Source organism: Echiichthys vipera (assembly GCF_963691815.1).
Source record: "Echiichthys vipera genome assembly, chromosome: 10".
NCBI classification, from domain to species: domain Eukaryota; kingdom Metazoa; phylum Chordata; class Actinopteri; order Perciformes; family Trachinidae; genus Echiichthys; species Echiichthys vipera.
The window spans coordinates 32582569-32607568 of NC_139835.1; the positions used below are offsets into that span (position 1 = coordinate 32582569).

The 25000-nt window shown below is 51.4% G+C and overlaps 1 protein-coding gene across 1 annotated transcript in view; it reads left to right on the forward strand.

Annotated features, from left to right (window-relative positions):
- Positions 1 to 25000, forward strand: part of itgb5 (integrin, beta 5) — a 42456-nt gene that overhangs the window by 7560 nt on the left and 9896 nt on the right. Inside the window, exons 3-11 of the mRNA XM_083921834.1 lie at positions 1 to 142; positions 447 to 696; positions 2898 to 3066; positions 5114 to 5275; positions 7547 to 7642; positions 7749 to 7838; positions 9900 to 10034; positions 15138 to 15312; positions 17271 to 17525. The exon at positions 1 to 142 is cut by the window's left edge and continues 66 nt beyond it. Of these exons, the coding sequence (XP_083777960.1) occupies positions 1 to 142; positions 447 to 696; positions 2898 to 3066; positions 5114 to 5275; positions 7547 to 7642; positions 7749 to 7838; positions 9900 to 10034; positions 15138 to 15312; positions 17271 to 17525 (1474 nt within the window). The remainder of the gene's footprint in view (positions 143 to 446; positions 697 to 2897; positions 3067 to 5113; positions 5276 to 7546; positions 7643 to 7748; positions 7839 to 9899; positions 10035 to 15137; positions 15313 to 17270; positions 17526 to 25000) is intronic.

A 25000-nucleotide genomic window follows, 5' to 3' on the forward strand; every position in this document is an offset into this window, starting at 1 on the left:
TGTGAGCGGCGCTTCGTGGAGTTCCCCTCCAGCAGCCTCTCCGTGCTGCAGAGCCGTCCTCTGAGCTCCAAAGGCTCCGGCGCCGCGCATCACGACGTGGTCCAGATCGTGCCCCAGAAGATCTCCCTCCGCCTGAGGCCAGGTACACCAGCCGGGCCCGGGGCCAGCAAACAGGGTTCATGGGTTTATGTTAATGAGAGCTGCAGAGAGTCATCAGCACCGACTCTCAGCTGTGTGGAAATGTGCAGGGACCTGGAAAATACTCATCATAATAACTTTATTAGAATAGAACCTTTAACGTGGACATTTCTGGTTCTGAAAGTGCTTTAAAAGTGCTGAGCTGTTCGTCCGGACTCAGGAGGGACCCGTGCGTGTGTGTCTGAGCTGAAACCAGCCCAGTGCTGCTGTGAATAACGCTCTTCCTGCCTCTGACTCTGCTCCTCCAGGGGACCAGACGTGGTTCGGGCTGCAGGTGCGGCAGGTGGAGGACTACCCGGTGGACCTCTACTACCTGATGGACCTGTCTCTGTCCATGAAAGACGACCTGGACACCATCCGGAACCTGGGCACCAAGCTGGCTCTGGAGATGGGCAAACTCACCAGCAACTTCCGGCTGGGCTTCGGCTCCTTCGTGGACAAAAACATGTCGCCCTTCTCCTACACGGCGCCCAAGTACCAGGAGAATCCATGCAACGGGTGAGTGGAGGTGCTCAGCCACTCAGTGTTCACAGTAAAGTCTGAATCCTTAAAGGTTGAATCTGTAGAATGATCAGAGCAGCTCCAACTAGAGTCTCATGACCCTGAACAACAAAAAAGAAGTCCAGCAGTGGGGTTGCCAGGTTGGTCAGACCCGGCCCAGTAGCTCCAGGAGACCGGAGTCTGTTTGAGCCTGTTTGAACCCGTCCCCTCCAGAAAACCACAGCATCAAAACAAGGATTAGAGGAGTTTGACTGACAGTTAGCGTTAGCCGTTAGCGTTAGTCGTTGCAGCTAAGTGCAGATGAAGGTGATGTTAGCATCCAGGAGCAGCGTAGCCATGTGGGCGTGCGTTTGAATGGCGTTCCTCTCCTTTCTCTCAGTCCATGGAGTGAATGCTCGGCCTATAGTGACTCTGGTTGTTGCCCGTCTCCGCTCACTCAGCTGCTGGGACAAAGAACGCCCCCTTCACTGAGGCTCCCAAGCAGCTGCACGATTGGCTAACTCCATTTCACCCAGTGCCAGCCTACAGTAGCTGCACCCAACAACAGACAACCCTGGCAACCAGCCTACAGTAGCTGCACCCAACAACAGACAACCCTGGCAACCAGCCTACAGTAGCTGCACCCAACAACAGACAACCCTGGCAACCAGCCTACAGTAGCTGCACCCAACAACAGGCAACCAGCCTACAGTAGCTGCACCCAACAACAGGCAACCAGCCTACAGTAGCTCGGTGGATTATTATTCAAATATAACTTAAATAAAGATTCTACAGATTCAACCTTTAACCAAAGCTTTAATGTAAAAACCTCCGTTGGTTCAACGGTGGATTCAACACACACACACACACACACACACACACACACACACACACACACACACACACACACACACGCACACGCACTCATGAATGATGCAGCTCAGATATAAATATAGACGTGTGTGTGTGTGTGTGTGTGTGTGTGTGTGTGTGTGTGGGTGGATGAGAGCTTCTTCATACGTGATGAAGCAGAGTGAACTAAAACTAAAGCAGATGGAGTAAAAAGGCCCCGAGCTGAGACCAACACACGCACCACTGCCCATGTAGGTTAGAGTGTGTGTGTGTGTGTGTGTGTGTGTGTGTGTGTGTGTGTGTGTGTGTGTGTGTGTGTGTGTGTGTGTGTGTGTGTGTGTGTGTGTGTGTGTGTGTGTGTGTGTGTGTGTGTGTGTGTGTGTGTGTGTGTGTGTGTGTGTGTGTGTGTGTGTGTGTGTGTGTGTGTGTGTGTGTGTGTGTGTGTGTGTGTGTGTGTGTGTTTCCTGTTTACATAAGGCGAGAACACGACTGCATCATTTAGATCAATGAACCCGTGGTGACCTCTGGACTGATGATAAAGGGACAGTTCACATGTTCAGAAGTGTGTGTGTGTGTGTGTGTGCCTCCATCAGTGACTCTGTGACTGTTTGTGGTCCAAAGATGTGAAGGGAGCTCAGAAAGTGCACTGTCGACATTTAAAACACAAGTTTCTGACGGGTAAAAAACTGTTCGTCACTCGTTCATCTTCGGGCTCTGATCCGGGGCCGGGTCGTGGGGCAGCAGCTCCAGCAGGGGACACAAACTTCCCTTTCCCAGTGGCCCGGGTCTGGTCGGCCTCTCACCTTCACTGCCCCCTGTGCAGCAGCGCCCGACCCCAGCGGCTCCTCTGTGAGTGGTGGGCTCCCAGGACGGAGAGGAAGGAGGTGTCATGTTCATTTTTCAGTCTGTGCCGGGCCGGGCTCTGAGGCAAACCCGGCCACCAGGCGCTTGACGGTGAGCCGGCCCCCGACAGAGTCCCTGGGCTTCCTCCGGGCAGGGTCTCTCTTCCTCTTCCTCGCCTGAGACCCCTCTGTCATGGAGACCAGGACCAGGCTCCAGAATAGACCCGGACACACAAACCTCTGCATCCCCATGAGAATATTTCAGTTCCTTATTTAAAAAACGATCCAAGTTAAAGCTGAACATTAGAATAAAGTGTTTAAAGTCTTCGCTGCGTGTGGAAAGAAACAGCAGTGGAACATTTTAAAGAACGGCCTCTTTAGTGTGAATCCAGGCTCCTGCTTCACGTTGTTGAGTAAACGTCACAGACAAACGTCTGCAGACGGACGGACGGACGGACGGAGGCCCCGGCTCCTCTGGAGGTTGTGACTCTGAGTGACTCTCCTCCCGTCTGTCCCCCTCCACAGATACAAACTCTTCCCTAACTGCGTCCCCACCTTCGGGTTCCGTCACATCCTGTCCCTGACGGATAAGGTGGACCGCTTCAACGAGGAGGTGCAGAAGCAGATGGTGTCGCGCAACCGGGACGCGCCCGAGGGGGGATTCGACGCCATCCTGCAGGCGGCTGTTTGTAAGGTGAGTGTCTCACTTCTGAGTTTAGTCTGGTTCAGTCTGGTTTGGTCTGGTTTAGTATCTGATTCTAAATCCAGTTCTAAGAAGCTGTGAAAAGTCTCTAAATGTAGTGAGAAAGTGGCGCCTGGGAGTGCTTTGGGACGGGGAAGGGGCTCCCAGCAGCCCCCTCTGCTCAGTGAGGACACTAACTGCAGAGTGAAGGGGCTCCCAGCAGCCCCCTCTGCTCAGTGAGGACACTAACTGCAGAGTGAAGGGGCTCCCAGCAGCCCCCTCTGCTCAGTGAGGACACTAACTGCAGAGTGAAGGGGCTCCCAGCAGCCCCCTCTGCTCAGTGAGGACACTAACTGCAGAGTGAAGGGGCTCCCAGCAGCCCCCTCTGCTCAGTGAGGACACTAACTGCAGAGTGAAGGGGCTCCCAGCAGCCCCCTCTGCTCAGTGAGGACACTAACTGCAGAGTGAAGGGGCTCCCAGCAGCCCCCTCTACTCAGTGAGGACACTAACTGCAGAGTGAAGGGGCTCCCAGCAGCACCCTCTGCTCAGTGAGGACACTAACTGCAGAGTGAAGGGGCTCCCAGCAGCACCCTCTGCTCAGTGAGGACACTAACTGCAGAGTGAAGGGGCTCCCAGCAGCACCCTCTGCTCAGTGAGGACACTAACTGCAGAGTGAAGGGGCTCCCAGCAGCCCCCTCTGCTCAGTGAGGACACTAACTGCAGAGTGAAGGGGCTCCCAGCAGCCCCCTCTGCTCAGTGAGGACACTAACTGCAGAGTGAAGGGGCTCCCAGCAGCACCCTCTGCTCAGTGAGGACACTAACTGCAGAGTGAAGGGGCTCCCAGCGTCTCCCCGTCTCTTCTTCTCTGGTGTTGGTGTGTTTCTGTGGCAGTTACAGCTCCACCTCCAGGCCTGGCATGGGTACTACAGCGTTTGGAGTCGCTGCACCTGGTTTCCTGTGGACGCACACGTTTAGGATCCAGGACCAGGACCAGGACCAGGACCAGGATCAGGACCAGGATCAGGACCAGGACCAGTGGACGGAGGTTTTTGTGTGTGTGGCTGAACCCTGAGTCTCTTCTCTCTGTTGAGGCTCGTCCACGGCTGCTGCTCAAACGTTGGCTGCAGCTGCAGGGAACCACTGAGCCGCTCCCGTGACCAGCGTCTAATTAAAAGCACCGGGGGGGACGGACAGGAAGTGCAGTCTGGGGCAGCTGGTCCCTCGCAGGCCCGGTCCCGTCCCTCTGCTCCTCCAACACTTTAATTGTTTTCTCTGCCTTGTAATTTACTTTCAAACGCTCTGTTTATTCACTTTTCACAGGATTAAAGGTCTTTCAAAATAAACTTAACACTAAAATATTAAACTGTATAAAAAACTAGTTTTGTACAATTTCACTTTGCAAACAGTGAAAATTCTGAGAACTAAGGTTATAAATCTACTGGCCTTCACGTTTCATTTGATGTGTTTTACTTTTAAATCATCGAGAATTGAGATAAAGAACAAGCATAAAAAATAACATTTGGTCGTAGATTTTTGTCTTTGTGCGTTTACATTTGAGCATCAGTTGATACTAAACTAACGTAACTATATATTTATATACTATACTTTTATACTTTTATACCTTTTATAAAAGCAGAATCTAAAGTTTTCACCCACAGCTGTTTGTAAAAGACTCTCACAAACAGGAAATCATCCGTTTTCTAACATCAACTATCCGTCTGTTCACTGTGACACCCTTTCAAAATAAGAGTTCCTGGTCCGGTTCTGCCCTGAGCTAACCACTGTTAGCCACGTCCTGCTGTTAGCATCTCTCCTGGTTTCTACCTTGATAAAAACTGTCTCCATGGTTACTGAGGATTAAAGTGCAGAGAAAGACCCTGGAGGAGGAGTTTACACTGAACTACTCTTTAAGTTCTTTATTATTTTGAAGTCTATTTGATTATTATTCGAACAATAAGCCGTCAGATCATGAAAGCTTCACCTTTAACCTGTTTAAACGTGCTGGAGCCTGACTGTGACTGTGACTGTGACTGTGACTCTCCTCCTCCTCTGTGAACAGGAGAAGATCGGCTGGAGGAAGGAGGCGTACCACCTGCTGGTGTTCGCCACAGACGACGTCCCTCACCTGGCTCTGGACGGCCGGCTGGGCGGCCTGGTGGAGCCGCACGACGGGCAGTGCCACCTGAGCGAGGGCAACGAGTACAGCGCCTCCACCAAGATGGTGAGAGAGCCAGGAACCAGGGGTTTAACGCTTTAGAAGGGTTCACGCAGGTCCACTGACACTGACTCCGTGACCCAGGTCCACGGCTCTGGCTCAGTGGACCCGGGTCCACTGACACCGACTCCGATCTATGACCCAGGTCCAGTGACTCCGGAGCGTTTGAAGCTGCAGGTGTAATTTTCACCTGCAGCTTCAAGCGCTCGCTGACTGAAGCTCTGCTCCGTAAAGATGCAGCTGTGAACGAACGACCTCCTGTGTGACGTCACTCTGACCTCTTTGAGGATCCTGGCTCCACTCGGCTCCGATCCAAACACTCACAACACTGAGAGTCTTTCAGGTCCAATTAGTTTTTATTTAACTGGAAAACTTCAGCTGCAGGTTTGAAATTCCTGTTTTAAGAGTCAGAGCCAGAGGGTGACGACACAAACACACGTGCACACCTGAGGGCTGCAGGGAGAACACACACACACACACACACTCACACACACACACACACACTCACACTCACACTCACACAGACACACACACACACACACACACACACACACACACACACACACTCACACTCACACTCACACACTCACACAGACACACACACACACACACACACACACACACACAGGATGTGGTAATCAGGAGCCAGTGGACGTTCCTGACTCAAAGAAAGTCACATGTTGAGTTGATCCAGAGGACGAACGCTGTGAACACAGATCAGCATCATGTGGACGCCGCTCTGCTCCCAATAAACAGGGACTTTTCCACTTCCACTCACGTATTTCTGCTTTAGCTCATTCATATTTCTGACGACTGAACTAAAACCTGCAGACGGTTTCTGCAGCAGCAGCTCAGCGGAGCGAGCGTTAGAGCTCAGAGGAGCGAGCGTCACAGCTCAGAAGAGCGAGCGTCACAGCTCAGAGGAGCGAGGGTTACAGCTCAGAGGAGCGAGCGTTACAGCTCAGAGGAGCGAGCGTTACAGCTCAGAGGAGCGAGCGTCACAGCTCAGAGGAGCGAGCGTTACAGCTCAGAGGAGCGAGCGCTACAGCTCAGAGGAGCGAGCGTTACAGCTCAGAGGAGCGAGCGCTACAGCTCAGAGGAGCGAGCGTTACAGCTCAGAGGAGCGAGCGTCACAGCTCAGAGGAGCGAGCGCTACAGCTCAGAGGAGCGAGCGTTAGAGCTCAGAGGAGCGAGCGTTAGAGCTCGGAGGAGCGAGCGTTACAGCTCAGCGGAGCGAGCGTTACAGCTCAGAGGAGCGAGCGTTACAGCTCAGAGGAGCGAGCGTTACAGCTCAGAGGAGCGAGCGTTAGAGCTCGGAGGAGCGAGCGTTAGAGCTCGGAGGAGCGAGCGCTACAGCTCGGAGGAGCGAGCGTTACAGCTCAGCGGAGCGAGCGTTACAGCTCAGAGGAGCGAGCGTTACAGCTCAGAGGAGCGAGCGCTACAGCTCAGAGGAGCGAGCGTTACAGCTCAGCGGAGCGACTGTTACAGCTCAGCGGAGCGAGCGTTACAGCTCAGAGGAGCGAGCGTTACAGCCCAGAGGAGCGAGCGTTAGAGCTCAGAGGAGCGAGCGTTACAGCTCAGAGGAGACGTCAGCGAGGCCGAACACTTCAGTCATAAATGAATAAAGTGTCTTCACGGTTTGTCTCACTCACTCGTGCATAACGACGTCAGTACGGCTCCGCTGCAGTCTGTGCGCGGCCGAAGGAGAAGAATTCCTTTATTCATCCTGCAAGAGGAAATTCAATTTCTTCACTTATTATATTATTCATGTTACACACACACACACACACACACACACACACACACACACACACACACACACACAGGCCCAAAATACACACACACACACACACACACACACACACACACACACACACACACACACACACACACACACACACACACACACACACACAAACAGGACCTTTATACATGCAATCAATGGACAGATGTCAGAGTGAGGGGGCTGCCAATGGCTCAGCGCCCAGAGCAGTTGGGGGTTCGGTGCCTTGCTCAACAGCACCCCGGCAGTGCCCAGGAGATGAACTGGCACCTCTCCAGCCACCAGTCCACGCTCCATTCATGGTCCACACAGGTCCCGACTGCAGCACAGCCGAGTGTTTTAGACTCAGACAAACTCCAGCTTCTCTCTGTTTGTGGGAAACTTTGCTCCACGTTTGTTTTTCTGCTTCAGTCTCAAAGTGACTCTGGTGACGCTTCACTTCCTGTGTGTGTGGAGGAAATTACCCAGCATGCCTCTTGCCTCCCTCTCCACAGGACTACCCCTCTCTGGCTCTTCTGGGGGAGAAACTGGCAGAGAACAACATCTTCCTCATCTTCGCTGTGACGAAGCGTCTGTACGTCATTTATAAGGTGCGTTCCTCCTCCTCTCCTCTTTAAACTCACTTATTTTAAACCTTTCCTCTTTAATTACAGACTCATTTAAGTAACGCCGTGTTTTTCCTTTGGCTCTCTGAAGAACTTCACTGCGCTCATACCGGGAACCACGGTGGAGATCCTGGACCAGGACTCAAAGAACGTGATCCAGCTGATCATCGCAGCGTATAACGTGAGTACAGAGACGCAGCCGGGGGAGAGGAGGGGGGAGCAGCGGGGGAGGGACGCTGGTGGTGAGGCTGCAGAGTCACGGCTGCTCACACACACGCCGCACTAACCTGCTCACGCTCTTTGCTCCGGTCACGGTAATAACCGGGTCACTTCTCCTCGTTCACACGAGAGTGAGGAATGTGAGGAATGACGGAGGAACTCCACCTGCTGCGAGGTGGAAGAAGACGTTTCCACCTTTTAGTCAAAATCACAGAAACGTGGAAAGACGTTTGGACAGAAGCGGCTCCTCTCGGTGGAGACGTCGGTCGCCATGGCATCTACAGCAAGATCTACTCCTGGTGCAGAAGCAAACTATCACAGTAAGGCTCTTCTTAAAGGAGATACACGTCACAGGAGCATGTGTGATTGTGCACAGTCAGCAATTTAAATAATCCCTCAACTCCCTCAGAGAAAAGCAGACAGACGCAGAGAACGCCACACAGATCTGCTCACACTGTCAAACATGAGGTGTGGACGTCCCTCATACCTGGTTCAGTCGTGAATTTCCATGTTCGGCTCGAGTGTTTTTGGTTTGTAGCATTAAAAAAAACTCATAAAAAATATAAAGATTCAAAGAACGATTGAAAATGAACCAGAGGAATGAAATAAAGGGGTAAAGGAAACATCCCGTCCCCATGTGCAGGACCTTTATTCTGGAGGGGTCCCACCTCTGTGTGTGTGTGTGTGTGTGTGTGTGTGTGTGTGTGTGTGTGTGTGTGTGTGTGTGTGTGTGTGTGTGTGTGTGTGTGTGTGTGTGTGTGTGTGTGTGTGTGTGTGTGTGTGTGTGTGTGTGTGTGTGTGTGTGTGTGTGTGTGTGTGTGTGTGTGTGTGTGTGTGTGTGTGTGTGTGTGTGTGTGTGTGTGTGTGTGTGTGTGTGTGTGTGTGTGTGTGTGTGTGTGTGTGTGTGTGTGTGTGTGTGTGCGTGTCAGACGCAGCCTGGACGCTCGCTCAGCGTGAGAGAGTCTGAGTGGGAGCTGTGACTCAGCGGCTCATTAACGTTCCAGCTGCCACGTCACATCCTCCGCTCCGAGGGTCGGTGTGAAACCAGCAGCTCAGCTCTCCTCCAGCGTCGCTCTGACAGGGAGCTGCTCCTCCTGTGATGATGAAGGCGTGTTTCCTCTGCATCCAGGAGCGTTTCAGGCCCGTCCCTCTCAGACGGACCTCCACTCTCCAGGTTTCATTAGAAGAAAAGCCCCAGAGGGATTTAGAGAGTCTGGAGGTGACGCAGCAGCAGTGTTGCGAGTAACTGTAGTGCAGCTCTAATGTAGTGAAGCATCTCACAACGACACGTGTTGCATCTACAAACACACGGATCCTCCACCCCCCAAAGAGGAGCCGGCTGCTGACAGAGGTGTGAATGCTGCTGCTTCTGTGACACAGTCGGACGTTTGAAGGGTGGGAGGGTTTCGGCTGCCCGGGTCAGACCGGTGCATGACGGACACATGAATACATGAGTGTGTTTGAAGCAGTGTTTGGACGGGACGGGGAATATCTAAGAGCTCTAGTTCAATCTTTAAAAGCACTCCATGTTGTTTAATTCTTGAAATGCAGTCGCCGGTGAATTTGAACTGTCGTGTGAAAACTGCTTTGACACAGCAACTTTTTTGTGTGTGTGTACTGTGAGAGGCCGATGTCTTACACAGTAACGTGCAGTAGATGTGCGGAGTCACTGCACAGTGGGTCCACACACAGCTCTCGTTCTGCTAAGAATAACTCTCATGTTCCCGACCACTCTCCTCCCCCTGACCAGGCCGGAGCCGACACGCTGAGGGGTTCGGACATGAACGTCTGTGTGCGTTTAGTTTGGAAATGCTCTTTGTTGTTTCACTGAGTGTGTGTGTGTGTGTGTGTGTGTGTGTGTGTGTGTGTGTGTGTGTGTGTGTGTGTGTGTGTGTGTGTGTGTGTGTGTGTGTGTGTGTGTGTGTGTGTGTGTGTGTGTGTGTGTGTGTGTGTGTGTGTGTGTGTGTGTGTGTGTGTGTGTGTGTGTGTGTGTGTGTGTGTGTGTGTGTGTGTGTGTCCTCAGAACATCCGCTCTAAGGTGGAGCTGTCGGTGTGGGACCACCCTGAGGACATCAGCCTCTCCTTCAGTGCCACCTGTCAGGACGGGCGGCCGTTGCCGGGCCTCAGGAAGTGCGCCGACCTGAAGATCGGAGACACGGTGAGTCTGTGCGCTCGCTCCCTCGTGTTTCACTGCAACTTTGTTCCTTTGACTTCACAAAGAGGGTCGGTCTCATGTCCTCATGTCGTCTTTATCCTTTTTGAAAGTTTCTTCTGTCACACACATGAGGTCTACGGTGAGGACGTCCTCTTCTCAGCGGACACGTTCGGCTGAACTCCAGTTTCCTCACAGCTGCTGTTTTTTCCACATACGACGGGTTTTATGAAAACAGCTGAAACTTCAAAATAAAGTTCCCGACTCCCCGGTTGTGTCCGTTTCTTGCCCTGGAGCCGCTGGCAGAGAACGGCGCCCCCTCGTCCCTGTTGATGGTGTTTCCCTCACGCCTCCTTACTTCTACCTTCTCCTTTCTCCAGCATCTGTTTCTGATGTGAGGATGTGATGATGTTTCCTTTGTCCCCGTCCATGAAATACACCATCAACAGGGACAAAAGAGCGCCGTTCTCTGCCAGCGGCTCCAGGGCGACGAACGGACACAACCGGGGAGTCGGGATCGGTCATCTGTGAGGAGGCTGAGTTCAGCCGAACGTGTCCGCTGAGAAGAGGACGTCCTCACCGTAGAACTCATGTGTCTGACTACAAGATCTTTAACTTTCTAATAGTGTGAGATGCTGTCGGCTGACGTGCAGCCAGAGCACGATGTGTTGGCCCCGGTGGTTCTGCTGAGGCGTGTTTCAGATGTCTGAGCTCACTAATGTCTAAGACCTGGTCCTGAACTGAAAGCTCGTGTTACTGTGTGTGTAGTATGTACCGTACTTCATGTTTCAGTGTGAAGCTGCAGCTTCTTCAGAGACGACCAGCTGTCGTCCACAGAGACTCAAGCTGATCAGTTTAAATTCACAGTGATGACAACGCTACATAATACGTCCTCCTGCTCACCCTCTGCGTAGGTTCCCATCATTTTAACTATATAAGAAATTAAACAGTCAACTGTACAATCTGTGCACAACAGTTTGGGAGAGACCTGGAGTTACGCTCTAAGTCCGGGCAAAGCAGCACGTAACTGTACTGGAGTTACACTGAACTTGTGTGAAATAAAGATCAACCTACGCGGAAAGTCACCGCCGCAACTTCTTTACACCCGCTCCTCTGGACGCTCTCGTGTTTGCGTGGAGTCTTGTTGGCGCCCTCCTCTGCTGCTCCTTTACACCCGCTCCTCTGGACGCTCTCGTGTTTGCGTGGAGTCTTGTTGGCGCCCTCCTCTGTGGCTCCTTTACACTCGCTCCTCTGGACGCTCTCGTGTTTGCGTGGAGTCTTTTTGGCGCCCTCCTCTGCAGCTCCTTTACACCCGCTCCTCTGGACGCTCTCGTGTTTGCGTGGAGTCTTTTTGGCGCCCTCCTCTGCTGCTCCTTTACACCCGCTCCTCTGGACGCTCTCGTGTTTGCAGCAGCAGCAGAATCAAAGGTGCTCGTGTGTGAACTGAGCTCGTGGTTCAGGATCTGAGAGGTTGAGGTGAAGGTTTCGGGAAGTGGAACTTCTGCTGTAATTAAATGGGAGAAAACGCTTTTCTCTAAATGTTCTGATTCATGTTGTTCAGTCTGTTATAGATGGAAGCGTTTCAGTCACAGGGTTGAGCTCTGATGCGTCTGCTATAAATAATCTAAAGGCGGCTGCGACGCTGCGACCTTTGGGATCAGATGAGATGAGCAGGAGGGAGCGCGGAGACGCGTCCCTGAGGAGAGGAAGAGTCTGTCCTCACATGAAACCAGAGAAACAAACACACAGACGTCATCACGTGCTTCTGTTGCTGCAGCTCGTCATCAGAACTGGTTTCATGTGAGGACAGACTCTTCCTCTCCTCAGGGACACGTCTCCGCGCTCCCTCCTGCTCATCTCATCTGATCCCAAAGGTCGCAGCGTTCTTTACACGTTTGCACCCACTGTCTAAAACATCAGGACATTTCTTACGTCTGTGCTCAAAGTTTCTGCTTTATCATAATAATAATAATAATAATAATAATAATATCTTGTCAAACATTCCCATTCTGTATGAACTATGGAGCGTTTTTAATAAATAAATAAATACTGTGGATCGGTAAAACAGGTAAAACACCCAGAGTGTCGATGTGACTGTGAAAATAGGTCAAATATCCACATTTACTGTAACTGTCGTTCCTGATACGAAGAATCACAGTCCAGTAGTTTCACTTCATTGTGTTTTTACCATATGATTATTTAAATATGGATATTTATATATGAATAAACTCAGTTTTAGTCAAAGTAAAGTGAATTCCTCCTTCTTATACACCTGTCGAGACGTTTCTCTTTCCCAGGACGTGATTTTGAAGCCGTTGTCTTCGGTGCCGTCAAACGCAGCTCCCTTAACCTCCACCGTTTTTCCTGCAGCATTAATTAAGTCTGTGTTCAGGTGAAGAACACCGTTAAAACTAATTTCAGTGAGTTTCAGTTTCGTTTTCCCCGTTAAGAGCGGAGCCTCTTCAAACGAGTCAATCTCCAACGCTGTCCGAGTTTTCTGAGAGTTGGAATTTACACTCCGATAAAAACAGGAGTAAACATCATTTCCTGCCTGTTGTCATGGAAACACGCGACCGTATAGAGACAGAATTTACAGGTTGTTCAGTGAAAGGATCCAAAAATGACTCCTGTTGATCTGACGCTGCTCAGGAAACACAGTTACATCAGATTAATCTGACGTTAAAGGGGGGGGCCCCTGATATAATGGGAGGGGAAACACTGGAATTAGGTCCTGAAGTTACTGTTTTTTAATGTGATTAAAAGCGTGTTTTTATATCAGTGCGTTTGTGCGTTTGTGTTGAGCAGCAGGTCGTTGCTGTGACCGTTGTGGTTGTTTTGTGTGATGGAGCCTGAGGCAGAGGTCAGGTGAGACACGACGACTCTACATCTTAATTACTCTGAGTTCTGCACGGACTTCTGTGCGGTGGTCTCTTATTATTCCGCACAGAGTCCCGGGTGCTGTGAGAAGGCTGTGAGAAGGCTGGGAGGGCAGCGGCACACATGCCGTCACACACAGCTCCGGCCTGGGGGAGTTGGGGGAGTTTGGCATGTGAACGGGTGGTGGAGGAGCAGAACAACAGCAGGAGTGGACGGGGGCCGCGGGTGGTGCTGGGCCTCGCTCATGTCTTTTATCCTCAGCAGTGAAAGGAGCCAAACCTTCACTGAGGATACGGCTCGGTCCGCGGCCCGGTGTCAGTCACTGCGTCTGTGGGAGCTCCCGCTGCATCTCAATGAGCCGACACAAAGGCTGAGACTGTGAGCTGGAGCCGGAGCACTGGAGGAGCCTCGTGCATACCAAGGAAACACAGGAGCATCAGCTCAGGGGGCTGTTTGTGTTCGGTGCCTTTAGGTTTCAGGCAGAAGAACCTTCTCACAAACGTCCTGACGTTTCTCAGGTTCCCACAAAGTCGAGAGTTTGGAAAATGCTGAATTTGAAGTGTTTTAGGATGAGCTTAAATAATCTTTCACTGACACAGATCCTCCTGTGAACGTCCGACGTGAGGCACTCTCCAGGTCCCTTCTTGGTTCTGTAAATGAGCAGCACGATGGAAACATCCGGTCAGAGATGAGTACAGTGATGACTCACAGCTGCGTGGATGGTTGTTGGTGTAGCTGTGACACTGACGACTGTGAGAGTCTGTAAACGTTGGTGCAGCGAACGTTCACCTCATTATCTCAGAGCTGAGCGTGGAGGCGTTTTCTCAGTGACTTCAGTCCTGATGCATCGTCCCCTCCCTCTCTTCACTTCCTGTCAGCTGACCTCAGCAGACACGTGATTGGCTGCTCCGGCCTCCTCGCGCCGCACATTTACACTAAATTGAATTGTGTCCCTGGTTAAGTCGTTAAACTGCGGGGGGATCCAGGGACATGAGACGAGTCCTGATCTGTGGAGCACAAACACACCGACGTCTCTGCAGCTGCAGGAATATCTGAGAGAAAGGAAAATAGATTCATAAATGTATATATGTAAAAAGACTGAGAGAAGAAGTTGTTCAGCTGCAGTGAAATATAATATTTGATATAAAAATATCTATCATATAAAAAGACTGTTGCAGTGAAATACGATTATCTAAAATCCTCATATCTAAATATATTAATGTATAAAAAGACTGTAAGAAGAAGAAGTTCAGCAGTGAAGTGATATCTGTCTAATCTCCTCAGATCTAAATATAATATCATATAAAAATAACGTCTCTCACCCGTGTCCAATCACACTTCACAGCAACAGTCTGGATCCTTTGACCAGTGTGAGGACTGAACCGGGCCCAGGCCCGTTTGAGAGAGGCGGGCTTTAGTAAAGCGCGTGTGCACGTGCACGAGTGTGTGCATGAGTGTGTGCACGTGCACATGCTCGTGCACGAGGCCGACGGCGTCCCTGAAGTCTGTTTAGATGCGTTTGTTCTTCACAAAGGACGTTTAAAGAGACGTGTGTTCAGATGCAGAGGTGGAGATTTTACTGATCACGATAAATGAGCTTTGACAGAGTCACACAAACCGCCCGGCATTTTATCACGCTTTATATTTTAACCAGAAACCGTTTCATCCCTGATGGCGTTTTTCCACGGCGTGGTCCTGACCGGGCCCGTCGGCCCTGCAGGTTTCTTCTCCTCTGCAGCTGTTCAGTGGTTTTTCTCTGTTTTTATTTTATCCAACATGATCAAAGAGTGACTCTGGTGTCTCTGCTCCGGTGTCCGTCTGCAGCTCACGAAGAACAACGACCTGGTTTCACTTTCAGAAAATGTGAATTCATGAATGTGTGTTTTTACTGCAGTGTTCTGTTCTCGTGTCACAGCGTCTGCTGCTTCTGTTGCTCCGGAGCCGGACCCTCTGTGAGAGCTCACAAATAACTTTCATTTCCTATAAAACCTTCACAATAAAAGTCCCCTGTTGTTTAAAAGCTTTTATTATGAAGTAGATAAATGAAGAGATTTTGTTTTCCATCAGCAGTAACTTTTAAAACCATCTTTCTCTGTCGTCTCCTGCTCAGACGTGAGAACCTGCACCAGAACGCCTGAAGCCTCTCCGTGACTGTGCTCCACGTGAGGCGGCGTGGTTCCTCTCCATCAGAGTCACTGTTCTCTTTCTAATCACGCCGTCGTGTCTCTGCAGGTGTCGTTCAACGTGAGCGTGGAGGCGAGGAGCTGCCCTCCCCGCGGCACCGACCGGAGCTTCACCATCAAGCCGGTGGGCTTCAAAGACCGTCTGGAGGTGACGGTGGATTACCAGTGTGACTGCGACTGCAGCCGGACGGCACAGACCAACAGCAGCATCTGCAGCTCCATAGGTACTTCACCGCCGTGGCCTCGTCCTCTGCACACACACCTTTACCCCTGTTACTGTTACTGTGTGTCTGTGGTTTCTGCTCCAGTCTGTCAGGAGCTCAAATCAAAGATCTGAGACTCAAAGGCAGAAATGTGGTTCTTCTTCTTCTCTGGTTCATAATCAGCAGCTCAGTTCCCTTTTCTCTTCATCAGCAGCTTCTGCGTGTGAACGTGAGCTCCTGTAAAACCCCTCAGACAGAAACGAGCTCGTCCTCACTCTCACTTCACTCACTCGTGGTTGTGGTTGAGTTGATGACGGCCACAAAATCCAAAATGACCCTTAAACCGTGTCTTTAGTCATGTTGAGATATTTCACACGGTAAAGACTGGAAAACCAGTTTGTTTGGTTTGTTTATATAAAAAGAGACAAAAAAGGATCCAAGGATAACGTGTGAAACACTTTTCAACATGTTTCCTGATGGAAAAATGACATTAACACAACACACACACACACACACACACACACACACACACACACACACACACACACACACACACACACACACACACACACACACACACACACACACACACACACACACACACACACACACACACACACACACACACACACACACACACACACACACACACACACACACACATCAAAACACCAGATCAATGAGCTAAAATCAATAAATGACCTGGTCTGGAGTCTGTGTTTCCACTTTATCCCACAGACCCTTTGTTTTAAATCCCTTTAGTCTCTTAGAACATGACTCCAGTGCCTCGTCCTCTGCACACGGCACGTCACACGACCCAGCACGGGTCACATGTGCAGCGTCAGCACTGAGGGAAAGCCCCGTTCATGATTCTGAACATATGATGGAGATTTGAGCTTTAGAGGCACAAACATTCACACGACGCTCGAGGGTTTAGTCAGGACGACACGGGTCATGTTTTACTTATTCTGCATCTTTTGTTTAACGTCCCTCTTCAGCCTGTTTCATGTTTCCTGGCGTCGACTGTTCAGAGTTTAGTGTCAGCGCGGACGAGTGTACAGAGCCGGAGTCGTACCCAGCTGGCTCCGCAGTTCCACTCCCGTCTGTCTCAATCATGTGATGGACGACGGGAGGAGACGTGACGTCAGCGCAGCGACGTGCTGAGGGCGCGTTTCCTCCTCCGGCTCTGACAAACGTCTGCTCATCAAACCCAAACGCTGCGTCTGCACTCAGCTGAGAACACACGAGGGCGACTCTTTATTTGACTTTGAGCTTTCTTTTCTCACTCTGGTGACTTTAAAGAGCTGAACTCAAGCTTTTCATCATTGTTCCTTCTTTTGCACAGTTTGATTTACACAGAAGAAGAAAAACAGAAGTGGAACTTTTCATTTTGAGTGTTTTGGGGAAGTCATTTTTAAATCATCAGTGTGTGTGGTGTTTAAGAGTCAGTGCATCCTGATGAAGTGTGTGTGTGTGGTGTTTAAGAGTCAGTGCATCCTGATGAAGTGTGTGTGTGTGTTGTTTTAGAGTCAGTGCATCCTGATGAAGTGTGTGTGTGTGTTGTTTTAGAGTCAGTGCATCCTAATGAAGTGTGTGTGGTGTTTAAGAGTCAGTGCATCCTGATGAAGTGTGTGTGTGTGGTGTTTAAGAGTCAGTGCATCCTGATGAAGTGTATTTAAACATTTGAGAAGTAAAACTAAAAGTACAGACTGATCTTAAACCGCAGAGAGACGAGTCTGCCTGACTAAAACAAGAGAACACAGGAATAATGAAATGCTGACTGAGCGAGTCTGCAGATCTCCACAGACGTGCGTTCTTCTGCGGCGACGCTCAGAGACGCAGGAAACGGTTCAGTGAGACCGTTAAAGAGGATCTGAGTGGGACCGTTAACGCAGGAGCAAACTCACTCCTGCAGAACACATGAGGAGGCGTTCAGGGACACGACAGCCCGTAGAATAAACGACTCTTTCTCCCCGCAGGTACTTACGACTGTGGGACGTGTCGCTGTGAGCCGGGCTACCTGGGCGCCCGCTGCGAGTGCCAGGAGGGCGAGGCCAGCAGCGTGTACCTCAGCGCCTGCCGCGAGGCCGAGGGCAAGCAGATGTGCAGCGGGCGAGGAGAGTGCAGCTGCAACCAGTGTCTGTGCTACGAGTCCGAGTTTGGAAAGATCTACGGCAGCTACTGCGAGTGCGACGACTTCTCCTGCGCCCGGCACAAAGGCGTCCTGTGCTCAGGTAGGAACGCCGCCGTCGTTAATGCACGCTCACGAGGCTGAGGCACGCTCACGTACCTGCTGAGGCGCACTCACGTACCTGAGGCACGCTCACGTACCTGAGGCACGCTCACGTACCTGAGGCGCACTCATGTACCTGAGACACGCTCACGTACCTGAGACACGCTCACGTACCCGAGGCGCGCTCACGTACCCGAGGCGCGCTCACGTACCCGAGGCGCGCTCACGTACCCGAGGCGCGCTCACGTACCCGAGGCGCGCTCACGTACCCGAGGCGCGCTCACGTACCCGAGGCGCGCTCACGTACCCGAGGCGCGCTCGCGTACCTGAGGCGCGCTCGCGTACCAGAGGCGCGCTCGCGTACCCGAGGCACGCTCACGTATCTGAGGCGCGCTCACGTAGGGGATGGTTGTTGTTGTTCTGGTTCTAAGTCATATTTCTATGATTATTCCTGCGTGAGACACACAGTAATAATCATAATAACACTGTTGTAATAACACTGTTGCTACAGGGTCCACAGATAAAGTGTGTTTCACTTTGACTTCAGACGTTTTGCAGATGTCTGCCTCATGTTTTTAGATTTTTGCACCTCATCTGCACAAATCTGCTGCTTCCCATCGTACTCTTCTGTTTGTTTGTGTTTCACTGTTTTTAACATTATTCATAAACACAGATGAAATGAGCGCGTCAGCTGTGACTGTGGCCCCGTTTATTCAGAGGGGAAGTTCTGCTGCACGTGCACGTCCCTGCTGCACAAGCACGTCCCTGCTGCACGATCACGTCCCTGCTGCACGTGCACGTCCCTGCTGCACGTGCACGTCCCTGCTGCACGAGCACGTCCCTGCTGCACGAGCACGTCCCTGCTGCACGATCACGTCCCTGCTGCACGTGCACGTCCCTGCTGCACGTCCCTGCTGCACGATCACGTCCCTGCTGCACGAGCACGTCCCTGCTGCACGTGCACGTCCCTGCTGCACGTCCCTGCTGCACGATCACGTCCCTGCTGCACGTGCACGTCCCTGCTGCAGGGGTGCAGTGGTGTGGAGGCAGGTTTAGCAGAGTTGATGTATGACAGATTCAAAACCAGCCGCTCTCACATTGTTCAGTCGTAGCTCATAAATGTTGTGCTGCCAGCTTCAGCCCCGGCTCTCACGGAGCCTCGCTGTGAGAGGCCGCTTTGGCTCCGAGTGTCCGCTCGGCTCTCGTGTTCCCAGAACATCCACCTCCTCCCGTCTGGAGGGGAGCCGGCCGCTGGCTGGTCCCCAGAGCCGGGGGCTGTTCCTGTGAGGCCACAGAGAGGCTGTGTGAGCGTTTGTGAGCGCGGGGCCGGCGCTGGCTCACAAAGCCTGCCTCTGTTTGTCTTTGTGAGCAGAAACAAGTGTTTGGTTGAGTCAGCAGCAGAGCCTCACACACTAGAGGCTGTTTGTTTGTGCCGATGGGCCGTGAGCGCTCTGGGCCCCGGCGTGGAGCCGTAATGAGCTCCTAATGACAGCACACTGTACGCCTCCTCTGCACCCCTCACTTAATTACTGTGGAAGTGTGTGTGTGTGTGTGTGTGTGTAAAAACTATTTCTGCAGCCCACAGGAAACACTCTGGAGGGGTGTGTGTGTGTGTGTGTGTGTGTGTGTGTGTGTGTGTGTGTGTGTGTGTGTGTGTGTGTGTGTGTGTGTGTGTGTGTGTGTGTGTGTGTGTGTGTGTGTGTGTGTGTGTGTGTGTGTGTGTGTGTGTGTGTGTGTGTGTGTGTGTGTGTGTGTGTGTGTGTGTGTGTGTGTGTGTGTGTGTGTGTGTGTGTGTGTGTGTGCGCAGTAAAAATATCCTGTAAACAGACGCGTGCTCCACCTGGATTGGTCAGTTGGTCTCAGAGCGTCTCATTGGTCGTCTCCTGTGTGTTCAGACTGAGGAAGAGCCTGAAAATTAGGAGTTTCCCATGAAGCCACAGATGTTACGGTGACGACTCATCAGTGTGTGTGAAATGTGCTGATCCACGCTTCAGAACATCCAAAATACAAGCGTGCGTGCGTGCGTAGGTCTGTGGGTTGTGTACCAGGAGCACGACTGACAGACTTTTGCTGCCAGCGTCTTCACAGTGAAACGTGATGAAAGTGAACTGTGACTGTGTGAAGTTGTGTTTGGATCAGATAATAATAAACTGATGGTTCAGATCATAACAGACCTGTGCAGGTCAGTGAGCCATGTGTCCTAGAGGACACTTTAACACACGTTTATGCCCCTAGAGGACACTTTAACACACGTTTATGCTCCTAGAGGACACTTAAGCACACGTTTATGCTCCTAGAGGACACTTTAGCACACGTTTATGCTCCTAGAGGACACTTTAACACACGTTTATGCTCCTAGAGGACACTTTAGCACACGTTTATGCTCCTAGAGGACACTTTAACACACGTTTATGCTCCTAGAGGACACTTTAGCACACGTTTATGCTCCTAGAGGACACTTTAGCACACGTTTAGGCTCCTAGAGGACACTTTAACACACGTTTATGCTCCTAGAGGACACTTTAACACACGTTTATGCACCTAGAGGACACTTTAGCACACGTTTATGCTCCTAGAGGACACTTTAGCACACGTTTATGCTCCTAGAGGACACTTTTCGTTTATGCTCTTAGAGGACACTCTAGCACACGTTTATGCTCCTAGAGGACACTTTAACACACGTTTATGCTCCTAGAGGACACTTTAACACACGTTTATGCTCCTAGAGGACACTTTAACACACGTTTATGCTCCTAGAGGACACTTTAGCACACGTTTATGCTCCTAGAGGACACTTTAACACACGTTTATGCTCCTAGAGGACACTTTAACACACGTTTATGCTCCTAGAGGACACTTTAACACACGTTTATGCTCCTAGAGGACACTTTAACACACGTTTATGCTCCTAGAGGACACTTTAGCACATGTTTATGCTCCTAGAGGACACTTTAACACACGTTTATGCTCCTAGAGGACACTTTAACACACGTTTATGCTCCTAGAGGACACTTTAACACCTATTATGCTCCTAGAGGACACTTTAACACACGTTTATGCTCCTAGAGGACACTTTAACACACGTTTATGCTCCTAGAGGACACTTTAGCACACGTTTATGCTCCTAGAGGACACTTTAACACACGTTTAGGCTCCTAGAGGACACTTTAGCACGTGGCCGCCCTCCCCCTCCCCCTCCCCCCTTGCACGCCCCTGAACCTGCCTCCACATGAACACACCTGCAGACACAGATCAGGTGATGACCCTGCAGGTGAACAGGAAGCAGACTGTCTCACGCCTCCTTGAGAGGAAGAACACAGTAGAGATTTATCCTCTTGTTGCTGCTGTTGCCTCTAAACGTGACAGAAGCTTCTGGACTTCACACGTTAATCACGCTCCTTTAATCTCACTTCATGTAACTCGAGCTTCCTTTATCTGTCCGTCTGTTTTTACTGCGTCTGTGTTCAGAGGCTCAGAGTCGGACATTTCCTGCAGCGACGCTTCAGTAGTTTGTTTGTTTTCAGCTGAAGGAGGATCAGTGATAAACTTTGACCGTGTCCTCGGGTGAACCCACGGGAGCGTCCCACAGGAACGTCTTTCACGGGGAAACCAAACAAACATGCTCTCAGCTGAGTGTTGTCTCATCTGTGGCTTCTCTGTGTCAGCACTTTGAAGCTCGCTGACTCGGCTTGTTTACAGAAGCTGCTGTCGCTCAGGGCTGGTTCTTCTTTCGGTCTCTGAAAGCATCACTTCTGTTTCTGTCTCTGTTGTGGCCACGGCCCAAACCTGTGAGAGACGACGGAGACACGGATGTCAGTGTGAAGGTCACAGCTCTGCAGCACACACAGGCTTTTATCAGCTCACGGACGCCACAACGTTTAAGCTCCTGTCCCCACGTCAGGTCAACGTTTGAGTCTAAAGACTAAAGTGTGGAGGGACCTTTGAACCCTGATGAGTCTGCTCTTTATTATTTACAGAGTTATTTTAATATGTATGCAAACAGAGAGTGCTTCAGTGTCGGTATCAGCACTTCAGTCGTCTAACACTGATAACTGTGGTGGTTTTGGCCTCTTTTAATCATGACGTGACAGATTTGGGTCACGCTGATCCGGGCGATGCCCTGACACGTTTCCTCATCGCCCACAGAGCGCTCGTCTCGCTGGGACAGGCCGACCCTGAGTCAGAGAGAGAGTCATTAACAGATAAACGTTCCTTCTGTGTGTCAGTGGAGTCGACGCCTGTGTTCAGGGTTCAAACCTGCCGATGCTCCCTGACTGTGTGCAGCGACACACACGGAGCCCGTCTCACACAGGCGGAGCTGAACTGTTGAACAGTGTGAATGCAAAGCTCCTGTTTGGGTTCCCACAGACGCTCCTCTCCTCCCTCACTCTGCTGTGTAATTATCTGCAGTGGTTGTGCTGCTATTGTTCTGCTGTCAGAGCGCTCGCTCAGAGTTCAGGGAGCGGCTGCGTCTCTGAGTCTCTGCGTGTTTGTGTTCTGTCTTTAACCTCGTACTGGAGACGCCCAGCTTCAGTCCACCTTTAAAGACGTAGACCACCAGGAGAGGAGGTGACACAGATCTGTGCGCTTCTACAGGTTCTGCACAGAAAGAGTTTGATCCAACTCAAACTGAACTGGACTCTTTCCGTGAGTGAGAGCAGCTGATCCGGTCTGGCGTCGTCTCTGTAAACACTTCTGTGAAGGAAGAGTCTGGAACGACGGGGCCCGGGGCCTCATTCATGAACCTCTGCGTGGAACCTCCATGAATGTGCTGCACAGAAAACACAGGTTTATAAAACGTTTGCATCTTTCCTTCATTATATAAGTTCCCACCTTCAGAAGTTCAGAAGAGTCCAGAACTATAAATGCCTCAGAGGGCCGGTCCAACAGTGAGCGTCATACTTAAACAATGACAGTCTCTTCACCTCCCAGAGGATTGTGGGTAACGGGCCTCGCCTGCAGCCTGTGACTCACTCTGAACTCACATTACACAGAAAAACAACATGAGTTTGGTCGTGTTCACTGAAACACTTTAAACTGTGATCGTACGACAACACGTCCAACGCACGACTCTCTCTTTCACCTGTGGATCAAATCAGATCAGATATCAACTCTCAGCTTTAAAGGCGAAGTTTCTCCTTTATAAAGTTACAGTATATAAAAGTAATAGTGTCTGACACCTGACTGCAGCTTCTACAGTAACGTTAGATATTTTCCACCTCATGAAAATAAACAAATACAAACAGAGTGACTCAGGAAAAGTGAGTCGACATAAACACAAAACGTCAGAATGAGGAGGAGCATCAGGAGCTGCGCAGAAAAGGCTGCGATCAGCGTTTAACTTTTAATTTACTTAATAAGTAATAAACAGCGTTCATTCCTCCGTTGCATCACAACAGAAATGCAGTCAAATGAAACATGGTGTGGGGGCTTTAGTGCGTTTAGCTGATAACATATCTGCAGCGTTAGCATGCGACTTAGCACAGCAGGTATCACACGCTCGGCTGCGGAGGACCCGTAATCCGCCACTTATGGTGCTGTGCCGCAATGTGACAGTGACGCTGGAAGGGGGCGCTGTCCCCATTTATGCAGAAATTTTAACAGAACTTATTTAAAGCCTGTTACACGCGTGTCGACGTGCGCTCCATGGGAGGGAGGAGCTCGGTGGCAGAGGGGGAGGAGCTCGGTGGCAGAGGGGGAGGAGCTCGGTGGCAGAGGGGGAGGAGCTCGGTGGCAGAGGGGGAGGAGCTCGGTGGTAGAGGGGGAGGAGCTCGGTGGCAGAGGGGGAGGAGCTCGGTGATAGAGGGGGAGGAGCTCAGTGATAGAGGGGGAGGAGCTCGGTGATAGAGGGGGAGGAGCTCGGTGGCAGAGGGGGAGGAGCTCGGTGATAGAGGGGGAGGAGCTCGGTGATAGAGGGGGAGGAGCTCGGTGATAGAGGGGGAGGAGCTCGGTGGCAGAGGGGGGGGCTCGGTGATAGAGGGGGAGGGGCTCGGTGATAGAGGGGGAGGAGCTCGGTGGCAGAGGGGGGGGGCTCGGTGATAGAGGGGGAGGGGCTCGGTGATAGAGGGGGAGGAGCTCGGTGATAGAGGGGGAGGGGCTCGGTGATAGAGGGGGAGGAGCTCGGTGATAGAGGGGGAGGAGCTCGGTGATAGAGGGGGAGGAGCTCGGTGATAGAGGGGGAGGAGCTCGGTGATAGAGGGGGAGGGACGTGAGAGTTGGAAACACTCAAACTGGATCTGCCAAACTCGCCGACTGCAGCTTTAAACACCAAGTTCACTGCGAAGACTCCACTTCAGTGTTTCAGAGACGTGAAGTTTCCCTGCGTGTGTTTCACAGACGTGAAGTTTCTCTGCGTGTGTTCGCGGAGACGTGAAGTTTCCCTGCGTGTGTTCGCAGAGACGTGAAGTTTCCCTGCGTGTGTTCGCAGAGACGTGAAGTTTCCCTGCGTGTGTTCGCAGAGACGTGAAGTTTCCCTGCGTGTGTTCGCAGAGACGTGAAGTTTCCCTGCGTGTGTTCGCAGAGACGTGAAGTTTCCCTGCGTGTGTTCGCAGAGACGTGAAGTTTCCCTGCGTGTGTTCGCAGAGACGTGAAGTTTCCCTGCGTGTGTTCGCAGAGACGTGAAGTTTCCCTGCGTGTGTTTCAGAGACGTGAAGTTTCCCTGCGTGTGTTTCAGAGACGTGAAGTTTCCCTGCGTGTGTTCGCAGAGACGTGAAGTTTCCCTGCGTGCGTTCGCAGAGACGTGATCTCACAGATTAGAGGAGCGCGCCCGTCCCACAGGAGCAGACAGGAAGTGGAGCCTGAACTTTTCTCCTAATTTGTTTTCCAGGGTGCACCACAAGAATGTGAAGTATGGAGGGAGGCTCAGCTGAGAGCAGAGAACAGGGCAGAGCCTCAGACGCAGACTTAGCCTCCTTTTCTCTCTGCTGCACGCACACGAACACGCCACGACCTCCGGGACACAGGCAGCTCTGAGCGCCGCTGCAGGAAGTGCCTGTGTCTGTCAGCGTATCAGCCGCTGCGTCCTCGTGAGAGACGACCTCTGGGGCTGCGTCTGGGCTCCTCGTGTCCTCTCTGCCACGGCCGAAGCGTTTGCATTTGATCATGGAGCTGACGGCGTCTCCGACCCGCACCTGTAACACTGCACCCGTTCATCACACACACACACAAACACACTCCTGTGAGTTCAGACACACACACACCGTAACACTGCACCCGTTCATCACACACACACAAACACACTCCTGTGAGTTCAGACACACACACACCGTAACACTGCACCCGTTCATCTGACACACACACAAACACACTCCTGTGAGTTCAGACAGACACACACCGTAACACACGTGTTCAGTGTTTAGCTGCTAAAGACATGAACGCCGAGACGACAGGGAACACCGGTGCTGTCCCGGTCCACATGGTCTCTGACGGCGTTCACCTGAAACAACAACATCTTTACAGTCAGACCCAGTTTATGAT